This window comes from Ambystoma mexicanum, chromosome 3q, assembly GCF_040938575.1.
Source record: "Ambystoma mexicanum isolate Mex_15411 chromosome 3q, UKY_AmexF1_1, whole genome shotgun sequence".
In the NCBI taxonomy this organism is placed as follows: domain Eukaryota; kingdom Metazoa; phylum Chordata; class Amphibia; order Caudata; family Ambystomatidae; genus Ambystoma; species Ambystoma mexicanum.
The window spans coordinates 1,108,623,040-1,108,647,559 of NC_090926.1; the positions used below are offsets into that span (position 1 = coordinate 1,108,623,040).

Consider the following 24,520-nt stretch of genomic DNA (forward strand, 5'->3'; position numbering starts at 1 on the left):
ATCTTTGTGTCATGAAATTATCCCAGATCTCCTGGAATCCTATTGTTATAAATGTACCATTCAATATGTTTAAACAGTGGTAATGACAAGGAAAGAAACCTTAGAGCTTACTCACCGAACGAGCTGAGTATTCGCACCCACTTGTGACCGGGATTCGGGAAAGACGAAGCTGGTGTGAATTCCACTGAACCCTCCTTCCTCTCCCGTGGCGAAGCCCCGGAGGCAGAGAGAGAATCCAGGGAAACCCTTGGGGGGAAGAAACCCTGTGTGTCAGTCGATCGTCTGCTTCTAGTGTCCTGTGGCAGTGGAGATTCCAGGTGAGGTTACCTCGTACTGTAGACTACAAGGAAAGTGGACAATACACAGTAAGTAATGGTGGCTGGTAGAGTAGGATCATGTAAGAAGGAGAAGGTATGGTAAACCCCTTGTTTTGCGGACCGGAAGATAAGAGTACGGGACACCGGAGTCTCTGCGTCTGGAAAACCTCGGAAGACTGCACTATGATAGAGAAATAGGTTTAATTAGGGCCGATCAAGATAGAGGGCGAGAATGAACAAGGAGTACCTGTGGTAGGAATGGTCTGACTGTTGAACTGTAGTTTAAATAGAAGTTCTGTCGTTTGGCAGAAGTGTAAGATTGACTGCGATAGAGGGAGAAACAACGTCAGAATAGTGGTACAGTGGAAGGGAGATAAGAAAAAGTCAGCCCCGGCTTCATACCTCATATGAGATCGAAGAATGATCGTGATTGAGGTTCCGAGGCGACCCGCAAGTTTCCCTTGGGAGATAGAGGGTTCGAACGGCGAGTGGAAGCGCTACGGTATGGGTGCTGCAGTTTGTGCTACCACTGGGAAGTAACGGGAGCTGGTACGGGAGACAGACAGGAAGAGATATTAGAAACACAGAACATGTTAAGGACAGATAGGAATAAACCCTAGATCCGAACTCATGTAGTGTTGGTAGGTAGTAGTAGCAACGCGTCTGTTCGTTGTGAAGTGAGGTTGATATGCTGTGCTCGGTCGAGAGGGTGGAGCCGAGTCGCTGTGTGGGAGCCAAGCAGCGAGACTGTAGCGGGTGGTAGCAGCTGCCATCCTGGGTGTGAAAATGGACGCTGGATGTCTCCGAACCCAACGGTGCCATAAAGACCAGCACTTTCTAAGAGGCGTGACACCTGTGGTGTTGGACTCCAGCTACTTCAGATGTGCTAAATCCTTATAGAAAGGAGCTCTTGGCACGTTAAGAATTATCTTGTGTCTATACATGTTTTCTAAAAACCTTTATTAAGTCATTCTATAAGAAAGTACAAATACATGTTGCCTATGTAATGGATACATATTAATAAAACGCATACATGTCTGCTCTTTTTCAAATTCTGTACAATCTGCTTAATCGATTACTATAGATCGCTTTCACTGACACACAGTTCAGGCTAGCCTATATCTGTCTTAAGCATTAAAAGGTGCGGTACCCTGGCACCCGCTGTAGCAGTTGGGTGTATTGCTGAAGATAATTGCTCATTAGGCAAACTGCAACATTCCTAATTTATTTGAAGTACAAGTACTTGAATCAAGTTGGAAAAAAAGCCAAACAAGGTCTGCAGGTCACAAAAGAAAAACCTGATTCTATGAAATTGGGAATATGCATTGTCGATTTGTCTAAACACAAATAAAGCAAATAGTTTTTATACTTCAGGGAAAGAAAGAGGTCTTTGAAAAAGTATGGAACATTTTTTTCACAGATATGACTAGGCACATGTCTGATCAGTATGGAATTGATGGGTTTCCTTTCAGGCATTCTCAGTGCCACTGCTCTTCTAACCCTGCGCTGGTGGTGTACCCCAATTCTCCTCCTGTCTGCCATGGACCAGGGGATCAATAGATAACTTTGAGGCTCATGAGTTTTCAAACCAAACACATCTATTCAAAACACAGGGGTAGTAGTAAGGGTAAACCAGCTAGGGATGTTTCTCATTGAACAAGGGTAGGTATCCAAGGAGAACAAAACAAGTGAAAGGTGAGTTTGCAGGGATCAAAAGCCAGTTTCTTTGGTCCAGCGGTCCTGGTCTCGTCGAGGTCTGGAAAAACATTCCTCCGAAAATATTAATTACAGTCACTCATAATTCTGCGAGGTTCGCAATTCCTGGATCTCACTTTTCCTGGCAGTTGCCATCAAGAGTAGACCTTCTGGGCTTTCAGACCACAGTTGATTTTTTTGTAAAGAATCTTAGTGTTTATCAGGGACAAGAGCACGCTCCTAACTTGATCTAATATTGTTCAAATGAGCAATATAAAAATGTTTGTGTAAGATGAATAAACCAGCAGCATCTGTGGCTGTAACACCACAAAACAACCTATGCAAAATGCAGAAAGAATTCCAGGTTCGAGATAAGCTTGGTTAGCAGTTATCAAAGTAACCTTATTATAGTTTATTAGATTCTCAGGTCTATATAGAAACACAATTCATACTCAGTCATGTATATTTGAAAAATAACGCATAGTATACTCAAAATGAAATATCAAAATCATGTACCAACATAAACTTTTTAGAGCATGTGCAAATGTTACACCCCGTAGGTCTTTTTCCAGGCTAATGTGCTTAATCGTCTACCAAAAGATTTGTTTTTTTTTGTTTTTGTAGAACTCAAAACAGAGATACAAACTGCCTCCATCCACAGGTTACCTATATATCGTGCTCTTTGGTGTCCCTAATACTAAATGCACCAAAGATTATATGAACAATACATATTTACATCTATATACCTGATTTCCGGTCACGGTCAGCTTCTTACGTCTCTTGGGCGAGTCCACATAATATGGCTCCACTGTTATCAGCACGTCTAGCACTTTTATTGCAACCGTAACAATAAATGATACTTGTATTTACTGGGGAGTTGAGTTTTTAGACTGTGCGCTAACTGTTACTCTTAATTTATGAAAAGATCACATACACAATTGCTTATATTTGGTACAATTTCCATTTATTCTGTGTACAACAGTTGTTTACTTTGTCCATATTGTATTAATCCATCATACAATTGGAAATGTCTTATATCCATATTATTTGTCATACAATTATTTGTTTTGTATTGTCTGTCATACAACTTATTCAGATTTGATATTATTCTGAAACACTAGTAGTATTTTGGTACATCCTTGTTTCACAAAGCTTCAATATGCATCTCTCTATGCACAAAACTTCAATATACATCTCTCAACACATGCTTCCCCACAGGTGTTTCCATGGTTCATCAGGAGAGAGTCCGTTTTCAAAGGTAGTTGACATCAACAAACAGTATAGAAAAGCAAAGAAAGATGAGAAGAGAAAGAAGAATTACATTGATGTAGTGCCAGGCTCTCTTCTTAATACATGTTTTAAAAGTTCCTATTGTTTATAGTACTCACCCCTAGTTTAGATTTCTTTGGAAATTGAAAGATGGGGTGGTGTTTCTAGATTTCTCTTAAAGGGTACAGATGGTCTTCTGGAGTTAATCATCTATAAAGTGAATTTGAATTCATGTAAGTATTCTGTTTTTGACAATCACTAGTTAACTCATACTAGTGAAAAGGAACTAATTGTGTGCTATTATAGTCCTATGTGCTCATCCAATTGGCCAACCTTCATACTGTTTTCATTGATGAAGTTACTTAAGTGACATTTGCTTCCTGCTACTTTTGAGTGCCAAACGTTAAGTAAGCAAGAAAGCGGTGCATTAACTCTAAATTCAACCCCCCCCTCTTTTTAAAGAAACCAAAAATTTAAAAATGCAACAAATGCAAAAAAAAGGAACCATTATTTACCTTGTGCAGGAATGGGAAGATACGATTGTCTTCTCCTCCACAATGCCTGATCCGTGTAGCGGAGTGATGTTATGGCGTATGTCAACACAATGACGTTTTAGTGGCGTTTGGTAGTGTGCAGCCATTTTAAAATTGCTGCTTATGTTTTGGAATGTGTATGTTTTTGTTTAAGATAATAAAGCATTAATATTCTGCTCTATCAGTACCCTTAACTGTACCCTTTAAGAAAAATCTAGAAACACCACTCCACTTCCAAAGAAATCTAAACTAGGGGTGAGTACTATAAACAATAGGAACTCCCCAGTAAATGCAAATACATATTTACAGTATATTCATTCCTATTCCACAGTCGTCCGTTTGGGCATGAATCCTAAAGCGAGAGGGGAAAATAAGACAAATTGTTGGAAAAATACAAGAGAAAACAATTTTCAGAAAAACCAAATCACAGGACAATATTCAAATTCCATTCATAAATTGTTTTTTTATTTATTTATTTGTCACAATTAGCAAAACTGTTTCAAAGCAGCCACAGGGCAACAGGGTGGGGACAGGGGGACAATGAATTACAACAAAGATAAATAATTGAATTGACAGTACAAGAAATCAGAAGAATAAAAGGGAGTGGTGACAGACCTACTATTCCTTGTGAGTGTTCAGAACATGCAAGTGCAGACTTTCACTGTTATTGTTAATAGCAAAATGCCCAGATGAGAACTCTGTACCCCAATGCTCCACATGCACCACCCTGCGGGCACCAAAATGGCATTACTATGACTATACCAAAGTCAATGATTAGAAAAAAGCAATGCGTCTAATTCTTACCTAACTATTTGGTGGCACTAGTCCTCTGGGTACTTCACATTTTAAACCATTTTACTCAACTGGTAATAAACAAAATGGGTAGTCACAGTCAGGTGGTCTACCTACAAAAGAGAAAGCCAACCTTCTATCATTGTGGTTCTATGATACTTTATTATCGAATCACAAAAATATCAAAAAATAGATCATTAGTAAGTTGGCCCACAAGAGATACGTTCTATCAGTGATGGCTCCTTGATGCCATTCAAACGCGTTGTCAATCAAAAGTCGAAAAAGAGGAGCAACCCCTTGCAAACCAGGTTTCCCTGGAATAGTTAAGAAAGAAACCAAAATAGTCCCAACTTTATGAGTAATAAGAAACACTCTATACAAAAGGGTGCTGTTAGTGGATTGCCAGTAAAAGGTTTTTTCAAATGTATGAACTGCTCTATATGTAAGTATGCTATGAACAATGTGCAATGTGGTTGTGTGACCAGTGATAATCAAAGGTTACTGATTGAAGACATGATTCATTGTAGAACCAAATATGTGGTTTGCATTGTAATTTGTGTTTGTGACAAACTGTATGTGGGATCTACTATCTCTGAACTTAGATTTTGTATCAAAGAACATCTTAATATGTCTATAATACCTGACAAGAGACTGTCCTTGCAAGAACACTGGGCATTAAAGCACGGGATGGACAACAAGGAACAGATTAAGTTCATCAGTGTGAAACATATTCCGATGAGTGACAGATGTGGATATCGCAAACAGACCCTAAGACGGGGGATGAGGCCAAGCTTATATGCAGTCTAAGAAGTGCCATGCAAGGCCTTAACAAGGATAATGAACTACAGGTTTTTCTGTGAATTCAACCTATGAATGGAGATGGCAAGATGTCTAACACTGTTCTGAATAATTTGGATCACTAAATGGTGTAATACATATGGTTTAATAACTGATGTTATAACTGCTAACCAAGCGCAACTCCAACCTGGACATTTTTCTGTATTTTGCAACAGTTGATTTCCTACCCGTCTGTCGATAGTCGGATTGTGCAGTCATTTTGAGCTCCTCAGTAAAGGGCAATGTGGTCAGAACGCTGGCGGTTGGGACCTAGGCCACTGGTTACGGTCCTCCCAGAATGGTTCCTCTGAGCCCACCACTGACTTCTTTCAGTCCTCATCCTCTTGAAGTCTTCAAGTTCTGTTTCTCGGGGGAGCTCCTAGTTTTGGACTGGAAATCTTTCCCAAATTCATTCCTTTCTCTCGTCCTTCTTGAACTTTGTTGGCTATCTCTGCAAACCTCTGCATGGTCCGCTCATCTCCAAACCCCTTCAACTAACTCCTGCCTGCTCCAGCCCATTTTTTATACCTGCCCTCGGACTTTAGTGGGAATTCGTCATATACTCCAATGGGTCAGCTATGATTGATTGACTGGTCGGGTCATGTCGAAACACCTCTGATATCAGGAGCGTCCTGTCACTCTGCTGTAATTTTCTTGTATCTACAGACGCCATAGTACTCTTTTCTCTGTCCTCTATTCCATTGTTGACTGACGCTTCTTTCTCTTTAACGTTCATAGGAGCGACGCTTCCCGCAGTGAGCTGGCAGAGCTCAGCAAGCAGGCCAACCCTGATGAGATCGACATCGATGATGAGAGTGATGGCAGCGAAGATGACGAGCCAGACGGTATGTGGGGAAATGTCTAGGCAGCTCAATGCATCCCTCATTTGACATGGGCAAGGGTAGTGGGAGAAATGTGAGTGGCTTGTGGCTATGGATGTTAAGAAATACTGGAGTTATGTATGTTGGTACAATGCTTCTCACTGCCTTCTTAAGGAGTCCTTTTGTTTTTGGAAGCCACGTGCCATTGTCATCCAGAACTAATACAAGTGTACCAGTATTTGTGGTGGGTGGTACTTTGGTCCCCTGCCCACCTGGTTATGCTAGGTCATGGGCTCAAAACTCCACATAAAGCTCCCCCAAAACAGTTACAAAGTACTCCTATACCTCATCCCTTTCAAAGTATTCCATCATATTGGGATGCAAATAGAACATGAGAATGAAGCAACTTGTATGTTAACAAAATAAATAAAGTGTGTAAGTGTGTGCTGTGACTCTGACGGAGCCTCCTGATATTTATTTCTTGTCCTGAATAGTCCCCTCCTCCGTTTTCCCCTACTTGATCCTCACCACAGAACTCGCTAAGGTGCAACGCTGTGTAATGCACCACCCGAGAGCCCTTAAGCCTTTAGGGCGCCATGCCCGAACTGTATCCCAGGTTTCCCTGAGGCTAGTAAACTAGCCTAGTTAGCTCAATGTGGCACAGAAGATGTTAGTAACCAAAACATGTTTCTTCCATGTATTTTTTAATTTGAGTGCATCCATACTCTCAGACACAGAGCCCCTCTGTGGTGTTCTTGCATTAGTCTTTGAAGGAGTTCCACTGCTAAACGTGATGGAAACTGATGATTTCTGGAGCCCAGGAAACCTGAGCCAGATCAGATGAGTGTGTGAATAGGTTTTCTTAGATTCAATGCTGAATCCATAACCTCTGTTTTCCTGGGAAGAAGTCCAGGAAAATGTGAATATTGTGACCCCCACTGCTTCGGTGATAATAAAATGTTTTACAGGATGTTCTCAATGTGTTCTAATAATCCTATAAAATGGGTGGGAAACTGCATCTAAAATTTGCCAATCTCTGGGTCGCAAAGCACCCATAACCAGAGGATGACCAACCTTTGGACCTCCTCTTGTTTGTTTGTTTGTTTGTTTATTTTATTTATATAGCACTCCAGACCCGGGAGTAAAAGGGCGCTTAAGGATAGGTTACAAGGCACAATAAGTAAAAATTGCAATGATACATTTGTAGAGTTATGTACAGTATATACAGTCAGAGGTAATTAGACATACAGTTGCGGCATTTATGCATGTACAATATATACAATTTCTAGTAGGCTAAATCAAACTAAGGTTGGTTTTTATTCAGTAACCATCCAATGACAAGTTTTCGTGAATAGTTGGAAGGATTTGGTCGGTTTGATGTTCAGAAGCAGGGTGTTCTAGAATTGAGAGGCGAGGACCGTGAAACTCGAGCCGCCGGCTCTTTTAGAGGTGAATCTGGACACTGTGAGGCATAGAGTGTTGGAGGATCTGGTAATTCTGGTGGCTGGCTTCATGGTGAATTTGCTCGTGAGGTAGGGAGGGGCTAGGTGGTTTAAGGCTTTGTAGGTAAGGCACAGGGTTTTTAAGTACATTTTTTGTTGAATGGAGAGCCGTTTGCATGAGATTCTAGTGGCAGAGATGTGTTCACGCCTAGAAATGTTTAGTGCTGCTCCTAGCGCATTATTTTGGAGAACCTGTAGTTTATTGATGATAGATTGGTTGGCACCTAGGTAAAGGCTGTTGCAATAGTCTAACTTGGATTGTATGAGAGCCCTCAAAGGTCTGCAGGCTCTAATCAGTTTCCCGGCTGAAGCGGTCGTATTTACTTGTTTAGTGAGGTTGGTATTGGCGTCAAGATAAAAGCCAAGGGTTTTCACATTTTTAGCGATGGGGATAGTGTTGCCATCGATAATGATGTTGGTGTAGTCCGGGCTAAGTTTCTGTAAGTTATTAGGTGATCCGACAATGAGAAGTTTGGTCTTCTTATCATTCAGGCAGAGGCCATATGTGGCCATCCATGCCTGAATGATGGAGAAGATTTTGTTGATCCTAATGACGTCAACACTGTAGTTACCAGAGATGGTGAGGAGTATCTGGGTGTCATCCGCGTAGTTGGTGTAGGTGACACCCAGATGGTCCAGTTTGTCAAAGAGAGGCTTTGTAAAGATGTTGTAGAGGGTGGGGGAAACGCAGGATCCTTGTGGGACGCCGCAGGTGATTGGAATAGGGTCTGCTGCTGCCGCGGATGAAAAAACCCTCATGGTTCTGTTGGCCAAGAAGGACTGTATCCACATGACAGCAGAGGGGGAGAAATGGACAGCGGAAGAGAGGTGGTTGCAGAGTATTTTATGGTCGACCAGGTCGAAAGCTGCTGAGAGGTCTAGGAGGAGTAGGATGGCAGCCTTGCCATTGTCTTTAATGTCATCAATCTGACTTTTGAGGTCAACAAGGGCGGTTTCTGTTCCATGTTGAGGTCGAAAGCCAGATTGACGCAATCCTAACAGTAGGTTGATCTCTTAGTAATCCTGAATTTGGAGGATGGCAACTCTACAAAGGATGTTTAGCCAGAATGGAACCGTAGTGATAGGCATGTAATTAGTGGGAATGGCTGGGTCTAGAGATTGTTTTTTTTAGAAGAGGGAGAACCCATGATTGTTTCAGGTTATTGGGTGCTGAGTTGGTGGAGAAGGATAGATTGATTCGCTTGGAAATGAAGGGGGATAGGTCTCTTGCTGCATCTTTGATGATCTGGTTGAGACAGCTGTCTCCTTTGCAGTTTGACGGTTTGAGGGATGTTATGATTTTTTGGACTTCTGGTATGGTTACCTTTTTGAATGTGAAACTAGTGGTGGTAGGTATGGGTATGCTCGGGGTGGAGGGGTTACTGTTGGACAGTTGAAGTCGCTTGGCCTCAATTTTCGTTTGGAGGCCAGTAATTTTATTAGCAAGGGCATTTTGGATGCTTGTCACCAAGGTTTGTCTTTCACAGACGTATCGGTCGGAGGGTTAGGATTTTCTAACTCCTTTAGGATGGTGAAGAGTTTTTTAGTGCAGGATGCTGCGTTATTTATTCTGACGTTGTTAGCTTCCTTCTTGGTGCGGATTATCTCCTTTTTGTAAAGGGAGGAAATGGTCATGAGATTGGATTTATTTTCAGCTGATGGAGTTATTTTCCAAAGGGTTTCCATCTTGGCTTTCTTTTTTTCTAAGTGATTTGAGTTCAGGTGTGTACCAAGAGTTCAGATGAGCTCTAGGTTTGCCTTTGCGTAACTTTAGTGGGGCAACAGCGTCAATGGCTTTGGTCATGGCGTCATTGTAGGTACTGACTAGTAGGTTGAGGTCAGTGGTAGCAGGGAGCGTATTTAGGATGGGGAGGACCAGAGGTGTAAGGGTTTCCGCGGTAATGTTGCGCTTGTTTCTGGTCAGACAGGCTGTTGCGGGGGGGCACTGTTTGGGGTTCTGGTTGTTAATGCTAATGTCAAATGATATGAGGAGAAGGTCAGTCCACAGGAGAGGTTAGGGGGCTTTGCAGGTGATATTGCAATTGTGGGCAGCGAGCCAATCGATGGGTCTGTCTTTCTGATGGGTGGGTAGAGTAATGAGTTGAGTAAAGTCGTGTTCAGAAAGGGCATTAGCAAGGGAGGACACAGGAGTGTCATTGGGGTCATGGTACCCCAGGTGAATCACCTAGGATGATGTTTTGTGAGTGAGGCTTGGAGTTCTCGGCTATGCGAGAGGTGATGTCTTCCTCGAAGGTACCTGTGGGGCCTGGGGGTCTATATATTAGTTCCAAAGTGATAGTACTCTTCGGGGTGGTTTGTATTTTAATGGTGAGGTGCTTGCATGATTTTAGTGGAAGGGAAGTAACAGATCTAATGTCGAGTGAGGATTTAAATATAAGCAGCAGCATGCCCAAGATCACACAAAGGCTTGACTCTGCTGGTATCTTCGGATTGCAGGCTTTTCAACTGACCACAGGAAAGCATGAGAGACGCCAGCTCCCATTGAAGTTGCGGGATGCGCTGGGTCGGAAGCCTCCAAGACCTCCACCCACGCCTTCCCCACTCCCAGAAGTACCCATGCCGCTTACTTTGTGCAGCCATCTCCAAAGAGGAACTTTCAATTTTTGTAGCAGAATCTTTGTTGCTCAACCAGGGACTGCCTTTGACGGAGGTGACGTTTGACTTACAAAACTATTTCTATACTTTGACAGGACACAGTTGCTTTTTATTTTTTATAACTGCAAGTGCTAACCTCCTTGTTTGTTACTATATTCCATTAGCTTTTATTGCAGAAGTTTATTGTCTTTTAAATAAACCTCATTTGGAGGACTTAGTCTAACCCTTATATGGTCGGCCTTGAACCCGTGGGTCGTAAGGTTTACATAAAGACCTCTGCTGACGCTCCCCTGCCACTACATGCCTTTTTTAGTTTTTTAATATATGGTACTCTGGTACCCATTTGGCTCATAGGTCACAGCTTATTTTAAGTCCCCCACTTTAGCGTTGCAGTTATATCGCATCACCCTGCATTGGTTTTAAGGAGTAGGCTTGTGGCAGCTGTGTTTTAGCTTTGGCTTTGCAAGGGGTTCAAGAAAGTTCAGTGCATTAGTGGCCCAAAGTACCTTTATGGTAGCCATTGGGGTACTAATGTGTTTTTAAAGTCTTGTTCTCTGCCATTTTGCTTCAAGAGTCTATCTTTGTTTAGAGCAATCACAAGGTAGGCCTAAAATGGGTGGATTGCACATTTAGGCTCTTTGTGAGTCCTGTCATGCACCTTCTAGTGGTTTGGACTGGTTTAGTCCTAAATCAGCCATGACGCATCCTGTGGAGGTTTACCTGTGCCTTTGGTGGTTTTTGGATCCAACCTGATTGGCTGCCCCCAAAATCTTTGCCCTTGATGTGTGATTAGGGGGCTGGCTTTGGCTTTGGCCAGCCGATGAGTGGAAGGGTACATCTAGAGTAACCCATAACCCTGCCTCACTTATTCTAATAGTCCAATTGGGCTATCAATGTTTTTTTTCTGCTGAAGGATTCCTGACATTTTAAAGCTGTTTGGCTGATCTGCATTAGGTTTTTGGCTTATGGGCATCCTCCTGCCCGGCTTCCATTGCTGGCTGTGTCAGGTCTTAGGAGCTGAAGCTGTCTCTGTGTCTCACTTCATAGTTTTACCCCCTTGGTTGTGCGTTTTGGGGTAAGAAGCTGTCGTTTGTGAGTGTGTTGGTACACCCAATACTCCTCCTCTGTTGTTCGTATGCGCAGTCCTATGTCACCTCCGCTGTGTCTTTATTGTGGAACTAGGGTCTGTTGGCTCATTGCCCGCTCTTGCCTTTGGAGCTGCTGGAAACTGCATGATCAGGTTTCTACATCTTCCTCAAGTAATCCTTGCTGCTGGATTCACTCCTAGATGGTGGGTCCTACTACTGGGAAGGCGGTTTGTTCTTCTTTTCTGCCAGGTGGGTTGTTGTTGTTCTGGGGTTCAAATCCCTGGGTGACCAGATCATGTAAACATAAGAAGCTTGGTTGATTCCGGTCTCCTGTACAGACTTTTCGGGAGCCATTGCTATGAGTAACGACTACTGGGACCTGGGTTGTTGGTTATTCACCATGCTTACTATCAGGGGTCCCCATAGGACTTCTTTTGGGCAGATCTTATTACCCATTGACTTCTGCTCGGAGCTGATTCTGCATCTTCGCCTGTGGCTTCGGGTACTCAAACCTTTTTACATGAGGTCTTCCTGAGGGTCTCCTCTGTTGTCCCCTGAGAACAGGATCCAAGACGAATCTGGGACCACTGGACAACTCGTCAGGCTAGAAGATGCTCTTCCTCGTCACAGTCACAGTACCTTTGGTACCCTTTGGTACCCCTGGCAGGCGAAGTGGCAGGGTTTCTCAGTTTTACTCGACGATTCCCTTCGAGGATGGATCCCCCTTGGAAGAAGGAACCGCTGGGATGTTGAGTCCAAGAAGAACAAAGTCTTTCTGAAGTGCAGCAGTTTTGCTCTTTGTTGTGCTTTCCGTTTTCTCTGACAGTGAAGTCCTGGGAAGATGAAACATGTTGTGGGTTCCTCAAAGACATGGTGCCCCAATCCACATTCTTTATAATGGGTGTCTGGGTGGAGTGAATGGCCTGAATGCTTGTGAGCCTGATTGGCTGGCTGCCTGCATGAAGGTAAGTATGTAACCTACCTTCCAACAAATTCTGGTTAGAATTGAGTAAGAACAAAGGGGTATCCCTTCCCCCACCCCCATAAATATACTCACATGCACAGGCTTGCCTAAAACAGCCCACCAAGCACATCAAAGGGTGAAAAACAAGGGATGAGTTGGCCAGCCTATCACCCAGCAATCTTCACTGAATGTGAAATGGCCAGCCCAGGGCTAGGAACTGGTATACACCAGTTCAAACCACTGTAGAGGTTGCATGGCTCGACTCATAAAGAGCCTATGTGCCTAACAGCCATCTGCCTCGTGGTTTACATGAACAAAAGAAGCCCCTAATATCAAATTCAGTGGTACCCCCAATTGCTACCAAAAAGGGCTACCACCAGTGAGGTAAGTAGTCTTTTACTTCTGGGGAAGCCAAAACTAAATTAGAGCTGCCACCAAACCCACACCCTAAAACCAATGTAGGGTTTAATCATTCAACAAAATATAGGGGGGCAGAACATTAGGTTAACAGGGAAATGCCCTTGCTTTATAGACTGAGTAACATGAAAAATCTGGGGCAATTACCAACTGTGATATAATTTTAGTGAACAAACCAAATCAAGTCTGTTTTCCAAAACCAGGTCAACAACCTGTTTTTTGGATAAAACCACTGTGGTTGAGGGCAGGGTTATTTTTCAGATACCAACATTCCACAGACAGCCACATTACAAATGGTGGAGAAAGTGCTACGAGAACTGGAGACCCCGCCGGCAGTACCAATAGAAATCATCATGCAATTGGCAGAATAGGCTTTAACACAGAATTTTTTCCTACATAAAGAGACCTTTTACCAACAATGTTCAGGGACTGCGATGGGTGCCACCTTTGCTCCATCCCTGGAAAATCTTTATGTGGCGGAATTTGAAAAACTTTACATTTATACAGCAACCAATCCCTTCAGATCACAGGTATCTCTATGGACGAGATACATAGATGAGATCTTGGCAATCTATACAGGGACAGAAACCTCATTTATGGAATTTTTGAACTGGTTGAACTCCCGTAATCCTTACTTGAAATTTACCCACAGCATCTCTAAAGAAGTGATACACTTCCTAGACGTGGAAATTAGAACAAATGCGGGATGAATGTCAACAACAAGTCTTAAGGAAACCCACAGACCGCAATGTTCTATTGGATTACACAAGCTTCCATCCGCGGAGTTTACAGGAAAATTTGCCATTTGGACAGTTTTTACGCTATAGGCGTAATTGCTCGAGTCTACAAGAATACGACATCCAAGCAAACATCTTGGCAGACAAACTATCGGAACGTGGATACCCCAAAAAAACTATTAAAATGGCCAGAAAAAGGGCATAAAATATCCCAAGAGCAATCACCTTACAGCAGAAAACACGTCCGATAGGTGAGGAAACGACTACAGCTGTGTTCAGCTATTCCAATAAAGTAAAACCAAATAGAGAGAAATTGTGAAACTCGGCCATTACTAAATATGGGTCCAGTGTCCCTTCCCATACTTCGGTTTGCTATCAAAATGAGGAAAAATCTATGAGACACCCTCATACACTCATAAATTATATCACAGCTGGTAATTGCCCCAAATTTTTCGGGTTATATAATCAACCTAGGGAGAGAATGAGGTGCTTGTAAAACACCCCTGTCTGGTGAGATTTATGGGAACCATAGGAACCATCTACTCTCAGTGAGTGAAAAAAGCTTACAGTGGTAGGGGAATTTCAGTAGAAGTCTTCCTGGCTACCAAAATAGGCCAGTGATCCGAAAAGGGAACAAGTTAAGGGGACTCTAAAAAGGACCAAGAGTATTCCCAAAAATGAAATTCGATCTTAATATCCGTTATGCCCACACCTTTTGTGATGTTGCGAGGCAACTCTCACCAGGCTAACCATCTCCTCAAAAATGGCCTGGACCACATAGATAGCATGGCTAGGCTCCTGGGGTACCTGGCTGTGATTGGGTGGCAGTGACGGCTGGTCTTTTTTTTTTTAATTGGGGGGCGTAAATATTTGCCACAAATATGCAAGAGTTGACCCAGCATAGTGTGAGCCAGCACTGTCCTATGGGGAATTCCCAGGGGGAGGGAGAGAGGGGATTCTCACCTTGGGAAAATGTTATGAATAATGGGGTAAAATGGTGCATTATACAGCACACTTTTTGTGGAAAATGGTGTAAAATGCCAAACGGTTTGCAGGGTAACACATTAAAAAATACAATAGATGCAAGTCACCAACAGTGGCATTAGCATTTCTCAACCACTTTTCCTGATGCCTTTCCCCACAATATTTGCCAGTATAAAAAACATGTTTGCACTGTCTGTGCCAATAGGTTTGCATGAAGGCTGCATTTATATACGCCAGTATTCCCATCTAAGATCATATTGATATTTGCTTGGCGCATAATGCCAGTATTGATACTATGATAAAACGTGTCCAGGCTGGCTCTGCCAATATATGCCAGCACCCCAACGTAAGGACATACTTCTATTGGCTTTGCCATTAAAAATGTCATCCCGCAACAGAAAAAATGTCCAAACTTGCGGTTTGACACTTAACACTTCACTGTTATTAACAAGGAGGCAACTCACATTAAAGGCAACATACTAGATTCCGGTTTGCATCCCACAACCTCAAGAATTTCAATTTCAACACGAAACCATGTAACTGGTTCGATCGTTCATTTCTAGAATTTTACTTTCACCTCCTTACTGAACAGGTAAAAAATGTAATACCAAGAGAAGGGTGTTCGATAGGAACTTTAAGAAAGTTAAAGCAAATAATCTCGTAGGCTTGCTTAATGAAATCATGGAATCTACTACGAACTTATATCCTCCAAGTACTCTCGCTACCTTATACAGAAAGACTTTGACAAATATGTAGAACCAGATAGCACCTATGATGTGTAAAACTGTCAGAGAGGACATTTGCCACAACTCCTGGTTCACCCCAGGCCTTGGAATCCTAAAAAAGGAAAAGACACGCTGAAAGGGCCTGGCAAAAATCGAAAGACAAATAACTTAGATACGTATTGTTAAGTGTATAGCTAGCCATGTTTGATGCTAGAAAAACCACTTAAAAACTCAAAGAATGCAGATAACTAAAAAAAAAAAGGTTTCAATATTAGTAGATCACTGGAGAAGCTTGAGACCCAAGCACATCCATTTATACCATCTAACGACGACTGCACTTTGACAAAATGATCAATGCTAGAGAAAAATAGAAGGGACCTGGACATTGATGCAGGTACTAATACTGAGACATTTCATGCTGACTTGACTGCCATTCCCCTGGAAAATCTGACAGCCAGTCACTAAAGTTTTAAATTCAATCTTATCACTGTGACCGACATGGAGGTCGTGCTAAAAAAAAGCTAAGACCCGCGTCCTGCTTTGGTGACGTCATCCCTGCCAAAGTGATTCTGGATAACATTAACACATTTGCCCCTTTTCTCACTAGATTTGTTAAATTTGCGCACAATGACATCATCAAGGAGGTTAGTGTCACCCCACTGGTGAAAGAAATGGGGCTAAATCCGAGAGAACCTGCCAATGTTAGGCCAATCACTAATTCCTACTTTTTATTGAAAGTGATTGACAAGATCGCTAGCATGCAACTACAAGCACACTTAGAAACTGCAGGCACCCTAAATCCCAGACAATCAAGACTTCCGTTTGAATCACTGTACTGAAAGTGTCTTGTTGGATTTACAATCTAAAATGCTTAGCATCCTGGACAGAAGGAAATTGGGCCTGTTGATACTGAGTGATTTGTCAGCGGCTTTTGACCTCCTTGATCATGACTGTCTTATAAACGGCTTGGCTACAGTGGGCAACTATTCAGATAGCGCCACCAGATGGATACAGTCCTTTTTAAGCAACAGGAGGTCCTCTATTCATTGGCGCAATGCACTCTCTCCCCCAGCCCGATACCATATGGTGTTCCACAGGATGCATGCTTATCGCAGGCATTATTTAATATATACATGAAACCACTATGTGACATAGTTGGTGCACAATTCACCAACTATGCTGATGAAACTCAGTTGCTGTTTGAGCTGGATGGGACATACAAGGCTGATGTCGAGAGATTGAGCACTATCTATCAAACAGTGGATGTCATCGCACTGGGTGCACCTTAACAGTAACAAAACAGAGATTCTTATATTTGGGTCATCCCAAGCCGGCTTGAAACTCTAACCAGTTACTTGAATTTCCCTATCGAGAACTGCTTATTCCAGTCCTAGACAAAGTCAAAACACTGGGTTTGTTCTTGGAAGCCACCCTTGGTGAAGAAACTCAGGTTAATTACATTCTTTTTAAAAACTCATATTACTGCCTTAAACTTTTTAGGAAAATAACTCCTTTCCTTTCAGAACAAAACATTGTTACGCTAGTGCATTTTATTATACTACCTAAATTGGACTTCTAAAAACGCTTTTTCGAGTGGTGCCAACAAGATTTGGATTTACAAACTTCAAGTCATCAAAAATGATGCCATTTCGCATAGCTAAAAATGTACCACGAAAAACACACATAAGAAAAGTATTGCACTGGGTCCCAGTAGTAGCTCGGGTCGAGTTCCAAATTCTCATCTTGACCGACAAATGTGTCCATGGCAACACTCCTGCCTACCTCAGGAACAGACTGATTAGACAGGAGCCTAAAAGAGCACTGAGGTCAACTGATGCCTGGCTGCTTTCATGCCCAAGAATATTCTGTACCACGGGTAATGGTAGGTCTTTCTCATTATTGGCGCCTAGGGCATGGAATCTCTTGCCTCTGAGCCTTAGGCATGAAAATAACTTGCCTTCTTTCGAAAACATCTATAAACTCTTCTGTTTGAGTAAGTCTTATACTCTCTGCTGGCTTTCGTCTTGATGGCCTGTGATGATTTTATCTGGACTCTCTACGTGCGCTTGGATGCCTGTGGGCTTTTGGCGTGTTAGCATAAATAATTTGTATCTTTTAACCTTAGATCTCCATTAAATAAATGCCATGCCCACAGTAATATATAGCTAGTCTGGCTGCACCAAAATGCTAGTTTAGCCACATAACACTTATCATGCTTATTTTATCATAAATGCCCAATAGAAATGTCATGCCACAATAAGAAATGGCTAGATTATTTGTGCACCAAAATGCCAGTCTAGCCATGTTGTAACACTTCACATGCTTGTTTTATCATAGACACCCAATACCATATAGCCTCCTCTTACCCCATTGCCAAAATCAGCATTCCTGGTACAGCACATACCCAAAACTATTGCATACACATTCACTCACTCGTTCAAACATACATTCACGCCGAATTCACATGTTCATTCACAAAGCATTCACACGTTCAACCAACCACCTTTACATCATACACTTGCTAATTCACACATAGTATACATACACATAATACATACAAAATTCTACACCTACCTTCAGGCACAGTCCAGGTGCTGCTTCTGCTGTAACTCTGTCTCCTTTGACGATGGCCTGCTGCGCACAAAAACAGGAACCTGGAAGAACAGAATGCTTCCTGGTTCCTGCATTTGAACGGTGGAGTGCACATTCTCAATGCCCTGATCATTTTGAATGTGCAGGGTGGTGCAGGTGTGACACCTTGCATATGCAAACGTGCAGTTCCCCAGCCTACTTCCCCATTGGGCCATGTAAGGCTGTGGAAGCAAAAGGCCTTCAGCCTTTTATGGTCCGTTAGACGTGTGCTGAGGGAACATATTCTGTCAAAGGGAAACCCCATTTTCCCTTTGACAGTTTAAGCTGCTACTCCTTCATAATGGGTGAGGTAATTGGCGGGTCAGCACTCTCTCGCCCCTTATCGACGAACCAGCCCTGTTAGGTGGCATTCCTAGATGCAAACCTCTAGATTTCCCCCTGTATGTGCAGGTCTAGCATTTGGACAAGCTGTTTCATTCTGGCCAATTGTTCAGCAGCGGGGCACATGACAGCTTGGAGAAGTTCAAAGGCTTGGGGGCCAAAGGGAAACCTTGGAGAAGTTCAAAGGCTTGGGGCCAAAGGGAACCCCCTTGGGTGGTCAACAGTTTGATGAACCCCCGTGTTTTAGCTTAGAGGATGGGAATGGGGAGCCATGGGGAGAAGGGACCATCAGCCACTTCATGAAGTAGGCCCTGGAGGATCCCCTTAGGTCCCCAAGCCCATGCCTAACCATTTATATAAAAGTAAATCTGCTTCAATAGACAAGCCCCCTCCTAAGAGTGAGGGTTGCTTCCACCCAATCCACAACTTGCCTGCTGGCAGTGCCCCAAAATATGTCCTTGTTTACCTTGAATAAGGTATATGGTATTGAGTCACTCGTAAAATGCCTAGTACCAGGGGTGCCATTCAGGCTCCCTGGTTTTGCCATAGGATGATTTTATCACCCTACACATGTTTTAAGAAGTAGGTCAGTGGCAGATATAATTGAGTTATGGCTGCATCAGGTGTGGAAGCCATTTTTACCGCTTTGGTACTTGTCGAATGTACCTTTTCAGTAGCCATTGGGCTACCAAGGCTTTGTTTTTTCATTTTTATTTTAAATCCTGCTCTTGACCATTTTGTATTTCAGGCCTTACTTTTCTGTAGATGATCACAAAGTAGGCCAAAATGGCCGTTCTGACCTTGTGAGCCGTTTGTGAGCCCGCAATGGCTGGCAACTTATTTATTTTATTTGGATAGGGCGATACAGAAGCCCTTAGGCATGGAGGTGCATAGACAGAACACGACACAAGAAGCAACATTAAGTCTGGGATTTCAAAGGTATACAACGGTCAGGTGGTACAGGAACTTAATAAAACAGGGTGGTTTTCAGCCCTTGCTTGAAAACGGCTAGTGAGGTGCATCTTCTCAGACCAGAAAGCAGCGCATTTCAGTTTTTGGAAGCTCCATGTGGAAAGGATCCCTGGGCCACGCAGGAGAGTCTGGCCCTTGTTGTTTCCAGGAGGCAGGCATTATTAGATCTTAAGGCTCTTCGGGCTGGTAGCCACAAGATAAAAGTTTGCCAGATACCTGGGCCTCTGCCCATATAGGCATCTGTGTGTAATGCAATTTACTCGAAAAGAAATCCTGCTACTAACAGGGAGCCACTGTCGCGCTTTTCTGGCCGCAGGCACATGGTCTGATCTGCGCCTTCCCTCCACAGTGTGTACGGCATTGTTCTGGATAACCTGCAGACGAGTGAGTTCACCCTTGGCAATGCCTAGCAGTTATCTGGAGCAATAATCCAGTTTAGCCCATATTATGGCTCATGAGAAGGCGCAATTGGTAACATTCAAAAAGGGGCGAAGCTGGGCGAGCAGTTTCAGATTGTACAAAGTACCGGAGAAAAGGCTGTTTACTTGAGCTTTCATAGTAAGCTCTTGATCCAAGGTGACTCCTAGCGTCTTAACCTTGGATTGGGTACAAATGGAACAACCTGCAATGTCAAAGTGTTAATATTATGGGCTCAGCTTGCATAGCTGTGGTGTGGTGCCCATAACCATGGCTCCGTTTTGGAGGCATTGAGCGCAAGCTTATTAGCTTGCATCCAGGTTTGAATCGGATCATAAATGGAGTTCAGGGTAGTGGAGTCAGTGATGTAATTCCCAGAAAGAGGAACAAAGCATTGCGTGTTGTCTGCATACATTATGCCTGCTGCATCCAGTTGTTCAAATAAGGGGAGCACAAAGATATTAAACCGTGTAGGTGACATGCATGAGCCTTCAAGGAACCCTGCATGTTACCGTGAACTCTTCTGCCATAGCCTCCTGAAAGAAAACCTTTCCCTAGCGGTCTGATAGAAAGGATTTCAGCCACTCCCTAGATGATGAAGAGAAGTATGCTGTGCTACATAGTCTATTCCCCATTATGGAATGATCCATTAAATCGAATGCTGCAGATAGATCCAATAGACAAGAATAGCTGCATTCCCTGTCTCAAAGATTTTGAATATGTTGATTTTCAGGTCTAGTAGAGGTGACTCTGTGCCATGAGCACTTTGAAACCGAGATTGTTTCTGTCCCAGGATGATATGAACGAAAAGAAACTCCTCAATTTGTAGGTGGGCAACCTTGTCTAGTATTTTTAATAGATGGGGAACATTGGTTATTGGCCGCTAATTACTCTGTACATTAGGATCTAAGGAAGGTCTCAAAGGAAAGATCCATGCATGTTTTATATTAATCAGTACACAATTTTCCCTAAATGAAGCATTCACAAATTTTGTAATCAAGGGTACTAGTTGCGGGGCACATAGCTTAACCGTAATGGCAGGACAGATGTCCCCTTTGCAGTTTGTGGGCTTAGGTTTCCTTAATACCGCTGCTAGGTCTTGTTCAGTTATTGGATGACGCTTAAATTGGGGCCAGGTCCCATTGCTGCCTGAGGACCGTGACTTTTCTTTAACTCTGTCTTCTGCACCACATTTGGTAGCAGTATCTGTCTGTTTTTTTTAGAAAATCTGTCCGGGAGTTTTGGATGGTCATGCATCAATTGGAGTCTTTAATTACATTTGAAGGAAGGTGACAGTGTTCCTCCAATTCATTTATAATTCTAAAAATCTCCTTCGAATTGGATCATATTCCTGCATTTCTATGATTGTAAAATAGTTTTTTTTGCATCCATTATGGCTGTTTTATGAGCCTTGACCGCAAGAGAATAGTTAAGGTTATCTTCAATGGATTTCGTTTTCTCCCATTGCCTCAGAGCTTTGGTTTTGTTTGTTTTTTAGATTATGTATGTTACATGAGTACCACTTTATTTGGGCTGGTTTTTCAACAGGCGTGATTTCACTGTGTCCACACTGTTAACAGCCTAATGCAGTGTATTTTGCTATGCAACTGCCAGCTCATCTGCTGAGTTCAGATTGGGCAGATTTGCGAAGGTAGGTGAAATAAACGGGGCCATCTCAGAGGGTGTTAGCTTGTGAAGGTTTATGTATGAAACCCAGCATTTCTCTGGTATGTTTTTTATAGGGGTTGGTATAGCCATGCTCCATTCGAGAAGATGGTGGTCAGAAAATGGGCGAGGGTTATTTTCTATGTCCCCAATAGTGGTGTTCTGTTTGAGTACCCAGCCAAATATCCTGCCTTTGTTGTGGGTAGGCGAGTTGATATGCTGGTTAAAACCCATGTCAAGCAAAGTGGTCTTGACCATCCTAGAGTATCCAAATCATCAGTGAAGCCAAGATTAAAGTCTCCAGCATGATAATTCTTGCTCTGGGTTTAAGACTGGGGGTTATCAAGTCGCTAAGATGTAACAAAGTCTGGCATGCTATGTGGGGGTCTATAGATAAGAAAGATGTTAACTGTTAAATTGGGGTCAATTTCCAGCTTGGCCCATTATACTTCACATTCGAGGGGATTGTGTCCTCCGACGTGTCCACATCTATGACAGGTAATGACCACAGCTGTCATAGATGTGGAATACGTTGGAGAAACATCCCATCGAAAGAACATTACCAGATAAGTTAAGTAACTTGTTCTTCGAGGGGATTGTGTCCTCCGACGTATTCCACATCTATGACAGCTGTGGTCATTACCTGTCATAGATGTGGAATACGTCGGAGGAATATCCCATCGAAATAACGTTACCACATAAGGTAAGTCACTTGTTCTTCTGATTACGAATTTGTAGGGACATATCATAAATCTGCGCCAATCCACTTCGCTCTATGTATATTGATGCCTACAGGAACGCCAAGTGCGAGTGCTGGCCCTGCGGCATCATGCAGCCATGATTCTGTGATGGCACATATTTCAATTTTGTGAGTGTTAATATGGTCAGCTACCTCAGTAGAATGTCTGATGGGAGACCTTGTGTTCAGTAACGTGCATTTAAATTTATTGTTTTATCCTACTGTAGCCGGTTTGAGGTTTTTACAGGGTGATGGACTAGCTAAATCGTCACAATGTGTAGTAGTGCTAGAGGCAGCTAAGAGGGGAGCTTTGATGTCATCAGAAACCAAAAGGGTTTGCCGGCTAGGAACCTCCTCTTGAATAGTTGTCATGCTACCTGCAACTGTGAGCACACCTGTCTTACTACAACAATCTAGCAATGTCTGTAAGGGGGATGTCTCACGGCTGGAAATACACAGATCAACATAAGTGTGTACTTACAACTCATCAACAGTTTGTAAAGATTTGGTGCAAGTGGAGTCCCAAGGTGGCCATGTCCTACATCCAGGACGATTTACACAAGACAGGGTTGTCAGCCTGATTTGTTTTGTACCCACCTGTTCACTAGTAGAAGGTAGCACCGGTAGCTGTTTTATTTGCTGGGGTCTATGGCAAGTTGGCAGGAGAGTCATTGCTTCATATTTCAGAAGAATATATGCTGCTCTGCTACTCCTAGACCAGGGTGCAGATAGGGGCTGTACCATTAAGCAGATGAAAAGGAGCAGGATGCTGAAACGCTGCAGTCAGTCGTGAACCGGCGAACACCAGCCTGACGACACACGCCGGCGCATATCACCACCAACGTCGTTATAAGGCCCGGTTTGCTCTGGGTACTTTAGTTCGGTAGTATTACTGAGATGGCTGAAGCCGCTCGCTCTGAGACAATGGGATGACAATTACATGGTGCACAACATGAGAGCACTCAATGCAGCGACAGATCTCAGTAAAGCACAACAGTTTTTAGTAAGGAAGCCTACTTCAAATCTAGATTAAATAAAAAATACTTTTCACTATTGCAGGATCGTAATTCAAATATAGAGCCCTAGCATTGTAGTTCACAAGAATTGCTCACAATGTTATCTAGGGCTAACTGGAGCGAATAGTATCCTATAATCATGTACAAATCAAGTAACATAAAGAGTTCACACAGCACCTCACGTACAATTGCTGTCACACCAATATGTGACCGAACTGGTTGAGTCCAGTACAAGTCCCTGAACTATCCCTCTCACTTCATTTGCGGGTGGCTATGGCTGAGTGTTCATCCCACTGGTTTGGTCATCTGACCCTCTGCCCCCAGTCTGTTTTAGTGTATGGGGGCTGCCCCTTGCTGAACCCCATTGTGCAAGGGTACATAGGTTATTTTCCTGCCCGTGCTGCACGCTCATGGTTTCCTGTTTTGCAATGTCGAGGAAGCAGGTCTGTTGATCTTCTGAAGGAGATTTCTGGTCCGATTCCCGTCCTTTTTACCATTTTGACCTTTATCTTGCCATACTGGCCATGTACAGTGGTTTGGACATATCGTTTTTTGGTTTTTTTTTGTGGGGCTCTGTTGGTCCAGTCCAGTCCCATGAAGTCTCCTTCAGTCTCTCCGCATCTGCTGGGTTATCTTCCACGCAAGAACCATTTCTGGGCCATTTTACTTCAACATCCTGTCGATTAATGCAATAATTTTCTGATTGGCAGTGGATAGCTGAAGTTCAGAAGGTGGGTGAAATCTCATCTAGCCGCCAAATTTTCAGTTTGGGATGTCCAAGGATGGCCCCACCAGTTATCTCCATCCTGGGACAGTTTGCTGCTGTGCTGATGCCTTCTTTTTTTACCTGGCTGCTGGAAGACGCTTTCTCACCTGATTTTTCACACCGACTTGTAGGTAGATATCCTGGGAGAAGCCTATGTTTCTTTCCTGGATTGCTGGGGCCGTCAATGGCCCAGGGTTCAAGTACTAGACAACAGAATCCTGCAAACCGCACCTGTGGGAAAGTGCAATTTACTAACCAAGTTGTTTCACAGTGCTGGAGCCTTTCTCACAAAAACTACCAAGGTGAGAGTACCTACCTGTAGGTCCTGGGGTGGGCAATTATTAAAGATGCTCACCTCCAAGTCTTCCCGTGCTGTCATGGAGATTCCTTGGAGACAAGTCTTCACCTCATTTTCCATGGAGCTGTACTGGGGTCCTTTCCCCAGGATCACTTCTTTAGGGTATCTAGAGACCTTCCATAGGATTGGAACATTGATGCCTTCTCAGCCACCGATATCACATTTAGGGTCCCTCAAGGATCCGTCTTTGGTCCCCTTCCCTTTCTACCCCACCTCACTCGGCAAACATCTCTTCCATTTGCCTCTTTTTCACCTATTCACTGAGGTCGCCCAGATCATTATTCTCCTCCTTTACCCCATAGCTTCATGCATCTCTC

General features: G+C 43.2%; 1 protein-coding gene across 2 annotated transcripts in view; it reads left to right on the plus strand.

The window, feature by feature from the left end:
• Window positions 1–24,520, plus strand: part of XAB2 (XPA binding protein 2) — a 711,598-nt gene that overhangs the window by 684,220 nt on the left and 2,858 nt on the right. For both annotated transcript variants that reach the window (XM_069603869.1, XM_069603870.1), the window contains one exon: window positions 6,182–6,288. In XM_069603869.1, coding sequence (XP_069459970.1) covers window positions 6,182–6,288 — 107 coding nt within the window. The remainder of the gene's footprint in view (window positions 1–6,181; window positions 6,289–24,520) is intronic.